General features: G+C 40.0%; 1 protein-coding gene across 1 annotated transcript in view; it reads right to left on the minus strand.

Moving 5' to 3' along the window:
- The window catches only part of PPP1R36 (protein phosphatase 1 regulatory subunit 36), a 34945-nt gene extending 17947 nt beyond the window's left edge, over positions 1-16998 (minus strand). Inside the window, 4 exon segments of the mRNA XM_072629615.1 lie at positions 2690-2776; positions 15156-15211; positions 16355-16440; positions 16443-16998. Coding sequence (XP_072485716.1) covers positions 2690-2776; positions 15156-15211; positions 16355-16440; positions 16443-16698 — 485 coding nt within the window. The 5' untranslated portion in view covers positions 16699-16998.

Here is a 16998-nt window from a genome sequence, read left to right on the forward strand (position 1 = left end):
AGTAATCGACAAATATTGTATACAGGCCTCTGCTCTGCTCCTGGAATTTCTCCTGGAGTTGTTGGACAGCAAATACCATGTCAACCATTTTTTGGCCCTTTCTAAAGCCACACTGGCTCCAGAGTAGATTATAATCTTCCAGATGAAAGATCAGCCTATTAAGGAGGACCTTGGCAAGAATCTTGCCAACAATAACTGAGAGGACACCTCCACCACCCAGCCCTAATCCCCAGGCCATGACTGTCACAGGACAATCTATTTTCCTTTATAGATATGGACAATGGAGGCACTCTTGCACACCTGAAGAATAATCTCCTCTTGTCATATAAACTGGAAGATTCCAATCATCTTTTGTATGAACAGTGCACCCCTGTCTTGTAAATCTTTGATGGAACAGAATCAACACTTGGAGCCACACAAGAGGAGCCCAATGGCATTCAAAACCTCTACATCAATTGGAAATTTGGCTAGAGAGGGACTGACTTCAACCTGGGGTTGCATGACCTGGGATCAGTGGCTTAATCATTGATGGATGACAGTCTGTTGAGAAAACTATGGAAATGTTCAGGCTATCTATCTTTTCAGGATCATGTCCTCATCACTAACAATGTGGCTCCATCAGCACTGAATAGTTGAGATGTACCATAGGTCTTTGGCCTACAAATAGCCTTCGGAGCATCATAAAAGTGCTTTGGATTGTTAGTATCAGCTTAAAATTGAATTTCATCTTTCTTCTTACTGAGCCAAGAATCCTGCATTTCTCTAGCTTCACTTGTATTTTACTTTTGATGAAGGCCACATTTTACTCCATATATCAAAAGCCAAGTGCAACAGAAAGCAAATCAAAATAATTCTAAGGTGCCACTTCACACCTATCAGATTGACTAACATGACAGAAAAGGAAAATGACAAATGTGGAAAAATAGACACATGAGCACACTGTTGTGGAGTTATGAATTGGTCCAACCAATCTGGAGAACAATTTGGAATTAAGCTCAAAGAGCTATAAAACTCTGCATACCCTTTGACCTAGCAATACTATTACTAGGTCTGTATCCAAAAAAAAGGAAAAGGAGCTATATGTACAAAAATATTTATAGCAGCTCTTTTTGTGGTATCAAAAAATCAGAAACTGAGGGGATGCCTATCAATTGGGGAAGAGTTGAACAAGTTGTGGAATATGTGGAATATGATTGTGCTATAAGAAATGATGAGGGGGATAGTTCTGAAAAACCTGGGAAGATTTGAACTGATGTAAAGTGTAAAGTGAAATGAGAAGAATCAGGAAAACACTGCATACAGTAACAACTATACTGTAACAATGATCAGCTGTGAAAGGTTTATCTACTGATCAATACAATGATCTATGACAATTCCAAAAGACTCATGATGAAAAATGCTATCTATTTCTAGAGAAAGAATTGATGAATTCTTGAGTGCAGATTGAAGCATATTTTTTCACTTTATTTTTCTTGCTTTTCCCCCCATATGGCAATTCTAGAAATACATTCTGCATGAAAAACAAAAATAAAGAAAACAAGCTACAGTGTTTTAAAGTTTACAAAAGTAATTCCCCTAGTTAGTATTAGGCTGTTTGTCCCATGGCTATCTCCACTCTAGTAGCCACTTCCGCATCTGCCATGCTGTATGCATGATTTTTTTCAACACAGGGGTTCCATTTAGCGTTAGAAACATTCACATTATTTCCATAGGGTTGATGGCTAGCTGCTACTTTTGGTATGTCCAATTCTCTTAATCCCCATTTTGCTTCTCTAGTAGCACTTGTTTGGTGACTTGGCTCCCACCATTTGTAAACATTTAAACATTGTATGACAGTGTGAAAAACAGCACCATCAGCTGAGTTTTCAGATCTGCTCTCTCTTGGGGATCTGCAGAATGCTGCTATCAGTACTATCCTGACCTGAATGGAGGGCTGGAATTGTCCCAGACACAAACATATCCCACTGTGTACACTCAGGATCATAGAGTAAGAGTAGCCTGGGATAGCTCTCCCCTTTTGGGACAGGTCTCAATACAACTGATATTCCCTAGAGAAATGTAGAAATCAGAGAGTCCTCATGCATGCTTTTATATTTTGACTCAGAAGTTGTCAAGAGAGTATGAGATCAGGGTCTCTACCACAGTTGGTCCTATGGTGATGAGGGAGAATTGCCTAATATGGTTGCCCGATGAGCTTCTGCTCAGCTGTAGAATGCATCTTCATCAGCACATGAATGAGTTTGACTATTTTAAGAATACATCTTGCAAAAACTCATTTCAATGTACAAAGCCATTAATATTAACCAAGTACAAGAAAAAAATATCATAAAAATCTCACAGTTGGGAGGCCATCTAATCCAATTTATACTTGAATAATTAATGTATCCCATTTAAGATGGTGCATTTAAATCTGCTATTGCTACATAAAGCACTCATCAATTTATATTTTATAAACTGATAATTGTTGGCAACATTTTTAAAATGGAAAATCTCAACAGTAGCCATTAGCCAAATTCCAACATGGGTAAAAGTCTTCCTTAATTTGCTCAACAAATTTAAATAATATGGTAAGTATTAATTCTTTGGTATTTCTCATGTTAGTGGTAATGGAAATAATACTTTCTTGCAACTTGCATTCTAAAAGTTGATAACAAAATAAATGTGCTGATTATGAAATGAAAAGAAATACCTTTCTGAGGTGGTGCCCTCATTTTCAGCAAAGTGTATTGATCTGCCCTTCTTGAGTTTCTCTTTGGTTTCTGATGCAGGCATAGGACTGTAAAAGAGGGTAATTATTAAGCAAACAATATTTGTAGGGGAAATACTGTAGGGGAAAAATGCCCATAAAGTTTATCATGCATAACATGAGCCTAACATCATTTTGCATTGTCATGAATTCATGTTAACCAAACTCTATCATAATAATCTCTTTTGGAGGGAGTAGAGGAAAAGGTTTTGGGGGTTTTTTTGATCAGGATTTGAAATCCTTTTTCTCTTCTCCATTCCTCCTCTTATCCTCTCATTTGCTTCCCCCCAATAATATTTGTGTGGAATTTATTGGCCCTACTAAGGTTTCCTAGTAATTGATGTGGTTGCTAGGAGTCACTGAATTCTGGTAGGACATACCTGTAATATCAAGATTACAGTTCAGCTAATCACACTAACAGCAGAGCTCATACCTATTCACTTAGGGCCTTAATGCAACATGAGGTACAACCACTCACTGAGAATTTTGTAGAACAGCTACTTTAAGAAAGAGTAACAGGTGAAACGTGACATCCAATTTTCAAATATGAGCCTCTGCAACACTGGGAAACACATAAAAAAGACAAAAAACAACAGGGAACTTCAGAACACCAGGGCCTTGTCATCTATTTAAATTAATTCTTTGTCATTCATTCCATAAGGGTCAAAGATTACTGACTTAGGAGTGAAATTCTAGGTCCGCACATTATTTCAACCTCAATCATCAGCCTCTCCAGTCTCCACTGCAAATTCACAATCAATCAATCAACAAAGTGCCCTGGCAAGAGGTACTTTTACAACATTATTGATAAGACAATGAATGATTCCTCCCACAAACCTCACCACAACCCTCTGGGGAGGAAGGATTCATTTCTTCAGTAACTGGCACCAGGACTTGAGAGAAGGGTATTCCAGAGCCCAGCCCCAAATTACAAAGAGAACTCTAGGGTCTCCTTATTAAATGATGTGTTTTCTGTGTCTACCTGATAGAGTTGTTTTGTATCCTGTGGGGGCTTAAGATCTGTTATGGCTTTGGCTTTCCTGAGCTTGGTTGAATGCCATGTTGAGTCACAAGGTAGCCCAGAAACTCAATCTCGCTCCAAATTTACACCTTTCTCTGTGAAGCCTAAGTCCAGATGTAGGAACAGAAGGTAGAAATAAGTGCATTTTTCAGGTTGAGTTGTTTCATATACATAGACATCATTTACAAAGAACCTCATACCCTCTGTGTGACAAGAACTCTGGTTATCTCCCTTTGAAAGATTTTATTATTATCTCAAAAAAAAACTGTCTTAAAACAATACTCCCTCCTCCCAACTAATAGAACTGATCAGATGAGAAATTTCTTCTATCAGGGGGTTTTGTCAAAACCCACTGGGTTAAAGGACATGGTCTAACTGGACAATTTAGACAAAATGTCATCTAGAAAAGTGACTTTCTGTATTTTTCATTTCATCTGGGCCACTACTACTTGAGTCGTAATTCCCAAGAGTAACTAGGTAGCATGGTGGATAGAGTATCATCCTGGAGTGAGGAAGACTCATCTTCCTGAGTTCAAATCTGTCCAGACACTTCCTAGTTGTATGACCTTGGGCAAGTCACTTAACTCTGTTTGCCTCAGCTTCCTCATCTATAAAATGAGGTGGAGAAGGAAATGACAAACTACTTCAGTATCTTAGTCAAGAAGATTCTAAACAGGGCTGAGAAGAGTTGGACATGATTGAACAACAATAGACATCTTCTCTTTGGTTCTACTAAGAAAGTGTGCTGGAGTCAGTTGGGCTCCTGACAGCTGAATGTCAAATTTTCATTGTGAGCATTTATACCTCAGAAATATGCAATCATTATCCATCAGGGCTTGATTTATTGTTTTTTTGATTGTCTAGACCAGTGACCTCCTAGGTTCTTGGGTGCAGTCTTTTGACTGAGTTCAAGTTTTACAGAACAAATCCTTTTAGTAAGGGGATTTGTGAAGTTTGTGAAGTATGGATTCAGTTCAAGAGATACACTTGAAGACCGAGGGGACCACATGTGACCTTGAGGTCACAGGTTCCTCATCCCTCGTCTAGACTTAAGAAAGGAATAAAGAAAATGTTTGTAATGCATCTTAAACTTAAAAATGTGTTGTACGTACATTTTTATTAAACATTTACCAACGCATCTCATTCACAGCCCTGCAAATGAGCTTTTCCTGGGCCACTGGCCAACTTTATCTCAGTGACTTGCCACTTTAAAAGAAGAAATTCATCCACTTCTTCAACTTAGCCAGAGGAAGTCTGTCTTTTATCCATTTCTACTGCTTGGCCTCAGGTTTCTAGGTCACTGGCCCTTTAAAAACATAATGGAGCACATCCCCCAGGCCATTCTGCCTCCACTGAACGCCAGATCTTTTGTCCAACCAGTAGTTTCTGGCTCTTAACAATGCCCTAAAATCCTGGTTTCTCTCACTTGGCTTTGTTAACTCTAAATCAATCCCTGCCTACCAGATTAAATTCTGGCTTTCCACTACAGATCAATCTCTTCTTTCCCTTTGTTCCCCATTTCGACTGGACACCCCACTTAAAATGACTTGTTTTGTAAAACATGGATTCATTTCCCTCACTGGACATTCTCTTGTCATGGCTGTCAGAATTTATCTGGACTGTCCAAGAACCCTGCCTCAGGTGATGACACTAACCAGTATCTAAAGAATCATGCTGAAATCGACACCTATTTGGAATCTTTGAGAAACACCGGCGAAGGAAGTAGGTAATTCAGGTAATTATGTCCATTTTACAAATGAAGAAAAGGAGACATAGAAAAGTTAAAGGATTTACTAGTGGGTCATAAGGCTAGTAAGTAATTCAATTCAACAAACGTTTACCAAGTGCCTATATTGTACCAATTATTAACGCTAGGTGCTGGAGCTTAAAAAGGCAAAACCAAGTCATAAATGTATGCGTATTTATACAGATCATACATGTATTATATACATACCTACATATACTGTGTATATATATATTTGTGTGTATCTATGTGTATCTAGAGCTAGAAGATCACCTAGTCCAGTTCCATTTTACAGATGAAGGAACTGAGGCTAGAGAGGTTAAGTGACTTGTCCAAACACACAGGTAGTCAAATGGAACTCAGATGCTTTGACTCCAGGTTCTGCACTCTTTTCACTACCCCTACTCTCAAGGAATTTACATCCTATTTGCCAGATCTTGAACCCAGATCTTTTGACTCTAAGAGTCCAGGGGTCCTTCCATTATATCAGGTTGCTAGTTTTCAAAGATGTTTCAGAAAATGTCATGATCTTCCCTTTGATCTGGTGATACTCATGGAATCTAGTCTTTCCCATTACTAGCACTGTGTTAGGACACAGTATTCTAGCTATCTTCCCAACACTGCATCATAATCACTATATTCCCCCTCAGTCCTAACTATAGATAAAAACATATCCTATTTTCAGGATCTGCAGCTAAAATTAAGACCCTGATTTGCACCATCTCAGGTTCTTTATAGTTTTACAGTCATCCTATGCTTGTCTCCTTTTGTTTGACCAGAGTGAAAAACTGGTGATATATGGCGCTTCTGGAGGATTAGAGTGGGGCACTGACTTAACCCAAGCTACCTATCCTTAAGTCAATTTCCTGGTCTCAACACAGATTTATACCTAACTACCTGAAGCCTTTCTATTCCTTTTCTTTCTTTCCTTATGATAGCTCTTTTAGTGACAATGTGGAATTGGTGGAAGGGTTCATTAAAGCAATAAAAGGCAGGATGGCTGACACTGTGAAGACAATGCATACTAAGTTCAGGCTAGTTCAAGAACCTGGACACACAGCTTGATAGTAAAGTTATCAGTTATTTAATGAAGACTGAATGGTTCTGTGGAAAATGTTGAAAACCTGGGTTCAAATGCCAGTTCTGTCACACTTCCTTGACTGTGTAGCCTTAGGCAAATACACTTCCTTGGGATTATTTGTCCTTATCCCTAAAATCTGAAGGTTGAACTAAATGACCTTCAAAGGTCTCTTTCAAAAGCCTAAATCTGTGGCCATATGTATAAGACCTTAAGTCAAAGATAACCAGGAGGCCTATGACAACAACTTTATTGGCCAAATGTATACTTCAAGAAGGACTGAAAAGTTATACTGAAAAACAGAGAAAAGGGAATCTTGGGAACTTGCAAATAGGATATTCTTCAAGTCATAATTAGGATTTGTACTTTAGGCCAAAGTTTGGTCCTATATTCCTTGTATATCTAAAGCCAGCTCATCTAGTTTTGATAAAAAAGTTACCCCAAATTATAAAGACTAAGACAGTTGATTATCAGTACTTCTATAGGTTACTTGTAGAATACTTAGCCATTCAAAGTAGCATTCAAAACCTTACTAGTCTCTCCAAATCTTCTTTTCTAATCTAACCCTAACCCTAAATCTCCTACTTCTGAAGCTACTTTTCTATTCAGACTAGTCCATATTCATTGGTAGCTAAGTGGTGCGGTAGATAAGTGTGCTGGGCCTGGAGTCAAGAAGATTTTTCTTCCTGAGTTCAAATCCAACCTCAGACACTTACTAGCTGTGACCTTGATCAAGTCACTTAACTCTGTTGGCCTCAGTTTCCTAATCTTTAAAGTGAGTTGGAGATGGAAATGGCAAATCACTCCAGTATCTCTGCCAAGAAAACCAGTAAATTGGGTCATTAAGAGTTGTATGAGACTGAAAAACAATAAAAAAAAAAGTCAATTCATTTTTCTTAAAACACATCTTGCCCATTCCTACCCTCACATTCTCACCCATGTCTTCACACTATACTCTCAATTTAAAATGCTTACCTGTCCATCTGAATCCAAACCATCTTTGAAAGTGTCAAAATATTTTGGAGATGCCTTGTTTCCCAGAGCTAAGGCCCAGCAAGCAGTCTGTGTACTGAGCTTGGTATAACAATAATCTCTTGCATTCAGGATGATATCATCCTCTAGGAAAAGCATATTGCTTGGACCAACACCAGGTGTTCACTGAGGAATTTAGCTCCCCCTATTTCCGAAGGCCATCCATCACATGTTCACAATTCCTGTTCTTTGTCACTGATAGGTCCTGCTCTCCTGTTCCTATCACAGAACTCTGGTTCTGGCCCCCGAAGGATGGACACAGCCCCTAAGACTTCAGATAATACTGTTTTCCCAGAGCTTGAAGGAACAATAACACCTAAAAATGATTATGTCATGGTCCAGCACAGGATATATATACATATACACATATATACATACATACAAATACAAATATACACACACATATATATAAGACCTGCCTTTATTCCAGTATGTTCAGCCCTTCTTTTTAGGAAGAGGCAGTTCCATGTACATACATCATTTTCCTCACTCTGAAATTAATTAAACACTCCTGCTTTGTGTCTTGACTCTCCTGTTTCTAGCCCATTCTGTTTGTTTGGCTGTGGTCTCCCACAGGTTAGAGACAGGTTCTGGTCAGACTGACACTAATTGGTGTCAGAAGTGGGATCTAACACAGAACAAGGCCAAATGGACCTTCTGGTACCAGTTGGGGTAGACTAGGAGCCACTGGAGAGTTCTCCAAAGTCTGACCCCCCTCACCTGGTGAGTCCACTGCCCTTTCTTGTTCAAATCCTCCCACTTAACTTTGATTGAGTTCAGCTTTTCATTGTGAGGAATGTTCTATGGCCCCTTTTCTTGATCTAGATGACTCTGTTAAGGTCATTCTTTGTTTTTTTTCCTGTTTTTCTATATACAAATTGACGTGTGTGTGTGTGTGTGTGTGTATGCATTTGGTTTATTTTTATTTGCTTCACGTGTCAAAAATTTTTTTTTTGCATAACCATTATTTACATGTTTGGTTATGTGTGCATCTGGAACTGGTTGAAATTAACATTTTAATTGCATGTTCTTTTTTTCTGTTTGTATCCATCTTGTCTATATCTTGGTAAAATGAAGAATGTCTGTGTAATGTTTGTGCTGTGAGCTAGATTCTGTCGCCTTGAAAAATTTAAAATGCAGCCAGCCAGAAAATTTTCTAAGAGCTGTAATTAGAAAGAACACTGAAAAAAGATTTATTAACTTTAGTAATTCCCACCTTAGGCTTTCTGAGGGTTATAGGTTATAGGTTGTAAGATAAAAAGTGCGTATGATTTTTTTTCCCTGGTGGTCCCAACACTGGCCAAGTTGGGGCTAAAGAAATAAAGTTAGAAAATTAAAGGTACAGAATCACCAAAAACATCTTAACAGATTCTGGAGGTTTTGAGATTAATCATTAAGGAGTTTGGCAATTAATCATTTTTAAGATTTCAGGAGAAAACTCCTGAGACTTTGGGGTAATTCCAGGAACTCACCCCCTTCTGAAACATCTAAGTAAGTTTTGAGGTACTACTCTGTAGAATTTTTAAGAAAAAAATAAGGATTAAACCTCACAAAAGGTTTTAAAATAATTGACAAGACTAATAACTTCATTGTTCAAAAGCAGTGAAAGGTAAGGTTAGACAAAAACCCAAAAATGAACAGTGAAAAAAATAGGTAAATAGCAAACTTGTTATCCCTTCTGTGACTTCCTATTTTGTCCCCGATTCCCTTTCAGCACCATTAGGAAAGGAGAATATAGTCCCCTTTAAATAAAGGCTACGGTAGATGCTGAAAAATAGAAAGCACCCAGAAAGTATTGAAGGACTCTCCCCACAACCCCAATCACTCAGTATATCCCACTCCCCTCCCCTGGAGATGACTTGAGATGACCCCTGGAGGTGTAACTCAGTTGTAGGGATTGCTAACAAAACCGTTACAACTCATATCTCTTTGTTAACAACTCTCACCTCAGATCAGAATAAGAAAAGAGAATGCTGGAAAATTGTAGGGCAACTTGAATTCTGCTTCACTTGACAGACTGGGGTGGGCAGCAGTCACAGTAGGGCCCTATGCACCTTGCCCCAGCAACTAACCAACCCCAATACCTGTAGTTGTCCCAGGGGTAGGAGGCACAGGCCCCATGGCCAGCATTCCTGGTACCACCAGGAACTCCCATCAGTGGGAAGGTCCCAGCCCCTAGACAGTGCCCTCTGCTACGTCCCCCAGAGCCCAGTCAGTTTCTCCAAGGTGGTCTGGCCCTTGACAGACTCTACCCAGTGCTCCTGGCAGTGTGCCTAACATGGCAGTACAAAGTGGGGAAGACAGCCAGCCTTTGCCCTTGGTAAACCCACCCTTTTCTGTTCCAATTGTAGAAATGTATTAGCTGCGTAATTTTAGCCAAGTTATCTGTTTGCACTAGTTTCCTGATTTGTGAAGAGAAAAAATACTAGTGGCTATTGTCATAAGATCAAAGTGATATAATGATTGTAAAGAGTGACTGGCATATGCTAAGCACTACAATATTATTATTATTTCTCTAATCAAATGTAATTGTTCCATATCTGATAACTTTAAAGCGGTTTTAAAATGCCAAAGGTAGTAAGATGATCAATGATTTTTATATGTGACAATTTGGAGGTACAACTGGTGTCATCTGAAGTTTATTGTTTGTGTTATTATTGTATTTTTAAATTTATGTTGTGAAATTTGAGGGACCATTGTAAAATAGAAATGCTGTTAAACAACTGTCACACATAAATCGAGCTTTCTAAAGGATCTGATAAAAATTGGATATTTGAAAACTGTTACACGTTTAATGAGGCACACTTAGTTGTAAACAGGAAATAATAATAATGTTATTGCTACTGATAATATTTACTATAATAGCAGATTTTCATTTGAAAATCTTGGCTATTATGAAAGGGTGCAAGGTGGTTTAAAAATGTAGCTTCAACATATTAATGATGAGTTAATTTAGGTATTTGTTGTATGTTTGAAGCCCCAGAATATGTTTAATTTATAAGTAAAAGATTAATGAAATGTTAACTGTTAAGGAAATATCAGAAAAGACACTCAAGGTTCAAGTTGTGGTTAGGGGAAATTTTCTATTTTAGGTAAAAATTCCTGGAACTGTAAATTTACTGTTGTTTTGAGCTTTAATTACTGGAATAGTTATTTGAATTGTCATAAAGCCAATAGTAGAAAATGACATGTGTAGCTGTGTGAGGACTGCTACTAAATTGGATTTTTGTCCCCTCCTGACTCTATTTCCCCATTGTGCTATTTTCTTTCTGGAAAAGGAAAATTTCCCACCTGGTTAATCCTGAGCCTTGCCTTTAACACTCTGTGACTACATGATTGGCTGTTAGATATGACTCATGCCTGGAATCAAACAGAACTAAGGGAATTTTTTTCCCAACAGAGCTAAGGGAGTTTTTCCCTCTGTTATGATAAAACTATGTCCCTCCTTTTTCCATTTATAGTAAATTTCTATAAACAAGAAGTTTTATAAATACAACACTAAATCTATTAAATCACAGATTGATACTGGAACACCTCTGAGTTATTATAATAGGATTCAAGCATGAACATTTATAATTTTAACCTATATTTATGATCAAATCATAACACAGGAATAATATCCTCCAAAGGAGGAAATGATTAGACAAAGTAATAAGACAAAGATGATAATGTAAAAATTTTCTAATTAAATGGAATAGTAAATTTTGAGAAAAGCAACAGAATTAGACTGTTTTCTCTAAAACCCATACACAGATATACATGGTTACCAGTTCATCAGTCATGGAAATTTAGGCTTTAAGTATGTTTTGATAATAAGTTCTAAGGTTTTATTAATTAAGAATTAATTGGATTTTACACATACAGTGTACTGATAATAGTATAGAAAGTGAAAATATTTTCCTATTATTTATTTATTTTTATTTTTTAAGTATCTGTCTGATAATTTTAAAAGGCAGAGGAACAGGCCAGAAATGAGCTTCCCAAGAAAAAAATCCTATAATTAAATAGATTTACAAGTGAATTCTATCAAACATTATATCAAGTAGAGGAATTTAGGTAGGGATAGAAAGAGAGCAAGGGTAAGTGAGTGTTCTAGTTACTGCCTCTGTTAAATGGAACTTGATGTCAATGTTTAAGTTATCTTGGTTACTTTGTTGACATATAAATCTCCCTCCTTAGAACTAGTCCATTGTGAGCACTCTTAAGTAATTTGATCTATAGCTGACAATGTAATTATGCAGTTATGGGAATTGTGAGAAAAACTTTATTGCATTGTTTAATCCTGGATTATCTGAAGCAAACTCCTATTTCTGAGTGGATGGACACAGAAGCAACCAACTTCCAGATGAGACAGCTGCCCTAAGATTCTAGACGAGAAGCTAAACTGATGGTCTCAGTTTGTTTTTTTTTTTTTTTTTTTTTATATCTCTCCCCTTTTGTTATGCACCCAGCCACCAAAGCCCTGATTCAAGTGTGTTCGGGTATTTTTCTCATTCTGATGTTCTTGGTCCCCCACCTCACTCAAACAATGGCTAGCAATAAATTACCTGGGACACACTTCCAGATAGTGTACCCTCAAGGAACTAACACCCCCCAACCCAGGCAATATACTGTGACATATACCTGCCTCTCCTTTATTGGTCACAAGGGTAAGGGTTCTTTCAGACTCTCTTCCTTTGGCCAAAAGAGGGAAACATCAATATTTTGGAGATACTCTGTTTTCCAGAGGCCTAGATAGCAGGACTGTGTCCTGAGCTTGGTATAACAATAATTTTTTGCATGCAGGATGATATTACCCTTTGGGTAAAGCATATTGCTTGAACCAGCACTCGGTGTTCACCAAGGGATTTAGCTCCTCCTATTTTCCAGGGTCATCTCACAATCCCTGTTCCTTGTCACTGACAGGTACTGCACTACTGTTCTGTCATAGAACTCTAGTTCTGTTCCCTGCAGGACAAAAGCCTTCCTTCTTAGGAGTGGGGGCTTCCATGAACATAAGTCATTTTCCTCACTTTGAAATTATTTAAACTTCTGTTTTGTGTCCTGACTCTGCTGTTTCTAGCCTGCTCTGTTGGTTTGGCTCTGGTTACCCACAGGTTAGAGGCCAATTCTGGTCCAGTTGACAAAAGCCCTACTCAAGACCCCCCTTCTCCACAAGCCTGGTCTAACCCCATCCCCAGCCCACAATAAGTATTTGTCTGTACCCCCTCACCTAGTACTTAATAGATGTATTTTTGTCCCCAACTAGACTGTAAAGTCCTTGATATTCCTTCACATCCTTCACAGTTTAAGCACAGACAGAGCTTTGAACAGACACACTAAATATCTGTTGCCTTACTGATTGGGGTATGTGAAGGGCTGGGTAGTCCATTTGATGTCTGATGCAATCAATATAACTGGAGGAGACACTCTATTCTCTGAGCCTCCTGTGACCAGAGACCACCAGTCTCTGATGCTACCCTGGCACTACTTTATAAAACTCACTTACCTTCTTTCCATGCCAGGGGGTTAGACTGGGCAGGGTTTCAAGGTGCAGGGTGTCTCAGGCACAGAAATAGCAGATCACAGCCCTACTTGTTTACAAGTTAAGAGGGGTCCACAGAATATTTCAGTGCTCATGTTTTCATTTGGGGTATGGTATGTTTGAATTTAAAGGAAAAGTGTCTGTCATTCCATCAATGTTCAGATGTTACATTTGGCACAAAAGGTATTTTCTCCTTCACTCTAGTACTATTATATCATTGTTATTTGAAACTCACTAAGGGGAGGAAATGGATGCTTTTGAGTTTAGTATTAAGAGAGTGCTTGAAGGTTAAACACTTACTAGTGAATTTTTAAAATTAGTATTGCAAATTAAGAAATACTGCAAAGGAAAGAAATGACTTGACTTACTGAAATTTTTTTTAACAGTGAATGGAAGAAGGTCTAACAACTTCCAGAAAGGGAAAACAGATAGACTTAAAGTATAAGAAGGTTTAAGTTAACGTGTCAGTATATTCTTTAGCATGCAAATTCTCAAACCTTATTTCTGTTATTACTGTGTCATATTAATAATCATATTTGTTTGTGTTAAGTCATATGTGTGTTTTGTGTTTCAGTCATATCTAACTCTGGACTCCTTTTGGGGTTTTACTTGACGTAGTTGTTTGCCATTTTTTTCTCCAGCTCATTTTGCACATGAGGAAACTGGGGTAAACAGGGTTAAGTGGCTTGCCTAGAATCATACAGTTAGTAAGTAACTGAGGTCCGATTTGAACTCAGGTCCTTCCTGACTCCAGGCACACTATATAATATATAATTATATAATTCTTTGTTATTACAAAGTGTTCTCACATACATATTTGATCCTCACAATAACCCTGTGAGAAAGATAATGTACACTGGTTAGTCATTTACTCATTACTATTTTCCAGGCAAGTAAGTAGTGGTTAGGGGAGGGGGAAGGAAGGGTACCTTGGATCCAGGCCTTCTCACTTTAAGAACAGCATTCTCTCTACTTCTACCTCTCTCAATATATACATTAATCACTTTAACTATTTGGTTCAAAAACCTGCAGCTCTCTTCACCTTTTCCCTGGTATTTTATGGTCTTGGTGATTAACACAGGGTTGATGTTTTAGGAATTATTGAATAGAATTTTCTGGGATATACAATGTGGGAATGAGCTATAAAACTATGGATTTGGGCTTATAAATTACTAGAAATAGTAAGGGTTTAAAACTCACAATGTGGTTTGTAATAAAAATGATGTCAGTCTTTTAAATGACATCAGTTTGTTACGTAAATCATGTGCCAATGAATGTTCATTTTCATCCTTCTGTAAGAACATTCTTTTACCGTACTGACATTTGGGAAAAAAGGTAGTTGAGGTTGTGCTTTGTTACTAAAATGAAAGCTATCTTAAACGTTATTTGACAATTATAACAGACTATTATACATCAAGACATAGAATACATATACATTAAACATATAAGGCATTTACACATGAAAGGCTAAGCTAAATATAATGTCATATCTTCTGGGAAGTTAATAGGAAAAGTAATCAGTTACTTAGGCTATTTGATATGGATGTTATATAAACTATTTAAGCCATCTGAGCAATGGAAAGAGTGTAGTGGAAAAGATCACTGGATTGAAAATCAGAAGACCTGGGTTGGAGTCCCTGTTGCATCACTTAGTAGTTACATGACCTTGGGAAACTTACTTCGTCTCCAAGCCTCAGTTTCTTTAACTATAAAATGGGAAAATAATATTTGTACTTCCTCGCAGAGTAGTTCTGAGAAAAGCACTTTACAAGATGTAAAAGCCTATAGAAGTGGAAACTATTGTTAATTCTCAAAAAAGCAATCAGAAAAAAATTTACTGTATGCCATCAACTATACAATTCAATATTCAATCTAAGTATACCTGTTTAGTACTTAACATTCTGGAGATAAAAAGCTCTTTCCAGCCAAATCCTTTTGATACCTTTGACAAATTCTTAATAAGAATGAGCTATTTTGCACATTAGAATATTTCACTTAAGTTTCCTTTACCTTTTTAATTTAAGAGTGTTGGTCTCATGATCCCAGTACCATCTCCCTACTGGTGGCTGAAAAGCAAAAAAGATCCAATTATGAAAAGTATCACTTATGGAGTATATCTCCATGGAACCCAAAACATCTTCATCTCCTCTCAGTTCCAATAAAGAGCTATTACATGGTTTCTTGAATGCAAATTTAGTAAGTTTTATGCCATTTGCTCCCATAAAAGCAGCATTCTCCCCCTCCCTTTGCGCTTCCACTGGGTTGTTGGTTGAATGGTTTTCTTTTTCAATGTTTGTACTTTGCCACGGAGAGCCTAAAAGTCCTAACCTGCCCCTGATGGATGCTGGAATCTACCTGACTGTGCCAAAGGACTACCTGGTTTCTGCCCTCTTAGACGCAGGAATTCTCAAAGCAGGGCCTACCCTGTGGACAGCGCTGGCCGTGGTCATAGCTCCCAATACCTCCAAAGGCCAAGGCTAAGGCCACGGAAACCCCCTCACCCCGGCCTTCGGGGGTCCAAGCACTACTCCAGCCCGCTTCCAGAAAACCCAGCAAGGGGCGTGGCTGGGGGTGGCGGGCAGCGCGTGAGGCTTCGATAGCTCTGAAGGGGATCGGAGGTGTCGGGGTGGTTTGGGTTTTGCCTGAGGGCTCAGCATTCAATCAAAAGCATGGTCCTGCCCTTTTTTCAAGTTTTCCTGAAAGGGATGCTCCTGAGCACATAAACTTGTGATGACGAAACAGACGCTGGCCCCGGGGGGCAGGAGCTGTCCCCCACTTTCTGGAGAGAGATGTAGCAGAACGCTACGCCTGGTACCCCTCCAGACCTGTAAGCGCCGCCTGACTCCCCCACCCCAAGCCCGGCTCTCGGGGGCGGCCAGCTAAGTCCAGGGCGCCTCGGCCTGCAGCCAGCGCTCCCTGGGGTCTCCCTGGAATGAGGTAACTTACGGCTCCCTCGCCCCGTCGGGTGCAGTGCCGGGGGAGAGGCTCAGAGGCAGCGGCGGGGGGCCACCACTCTTTGCTCAGCCGCTTGAGGAGAGCCCCGCAGCGTAGTACGGGGCGGGGGCCCCCGGTCCGAGGGGGTTTGTGACACCCGCCCTCCGGCTTCCCCCGCCCCCGCCTCCTCCTCCTTTCCTGCCTGGTTTCTGCGCTGGGAAAGGGAGAGCGCAGCGGGGAGCGGCCGGGGGGCCGGGCAGTGGGATCGAACTTACAGTCAGAGCGTTCAACCGCCCCTTTCTCGAGGTGGCCTCGGGAGTTCGGGGCGTGCTGGGGAATCCCCTCCCCCCAGGCTCACTTCTTCTCCGTTCTCCAGCGGGGGCAGCAAGGTCCTGCCGGGCAGGGCACCTGGCCCCTGTTCCCTGGCGCTCTGGGAAATAGCCTGCACCGCGCGCTTGAACGACGTGCCCAAGCCGAAACCAAAGCCGGCCTTCTTGAAGAGCCTGCGGTATCGCTGGCGGATGCAAGGCCGCGGCGGCGCACCGGCGGCGGCGGCACCTTCAGCATTCGCCGCCTCCGCATCTTCGAGGGGCTCCCGCTCCTCTCCCTCCGACTCCATGCTTCAGGACGCTGCTCCGACCTCTGCTTCTTACATAGAAGGCGTTGGGGGGAGAGTCGTCACAGAGACACCATCATGAGATGCAGGGCTCAGAGAATGCCTCCTCTATGTTCTACCTGCAGCCCCCCACCAGCTGGGCTGGACACCGGCGGGAACACACCTGGATCTGGATCCTGCTGGGAGGGCTCTGTCCCTTACGGACTTGGTCACCTCCCAGAAGTCGGGGTGCCCACGTCTAAAACGAGAGTCCACTGCTCCTGGAACCCGCCCAGTTCTCCGGGGTGTTGTATGGAAAATGTA

The sequence above is a fragment of the Notamacropus eugenii genome, chromosome 1, assembly GCF_028372415.1.
Source record: "Notamacropus eugenii isolate mMacEug1 chromosome 1, mMacEug1.pri_v2, whole genome shotgun sequence".
Lineage (NCBI taxonomy): Eukaryota > Metazoa > Chordata > Mammalia > Diprotodontia > Macropodidae > Notamacropus > Notamacropus eugenii.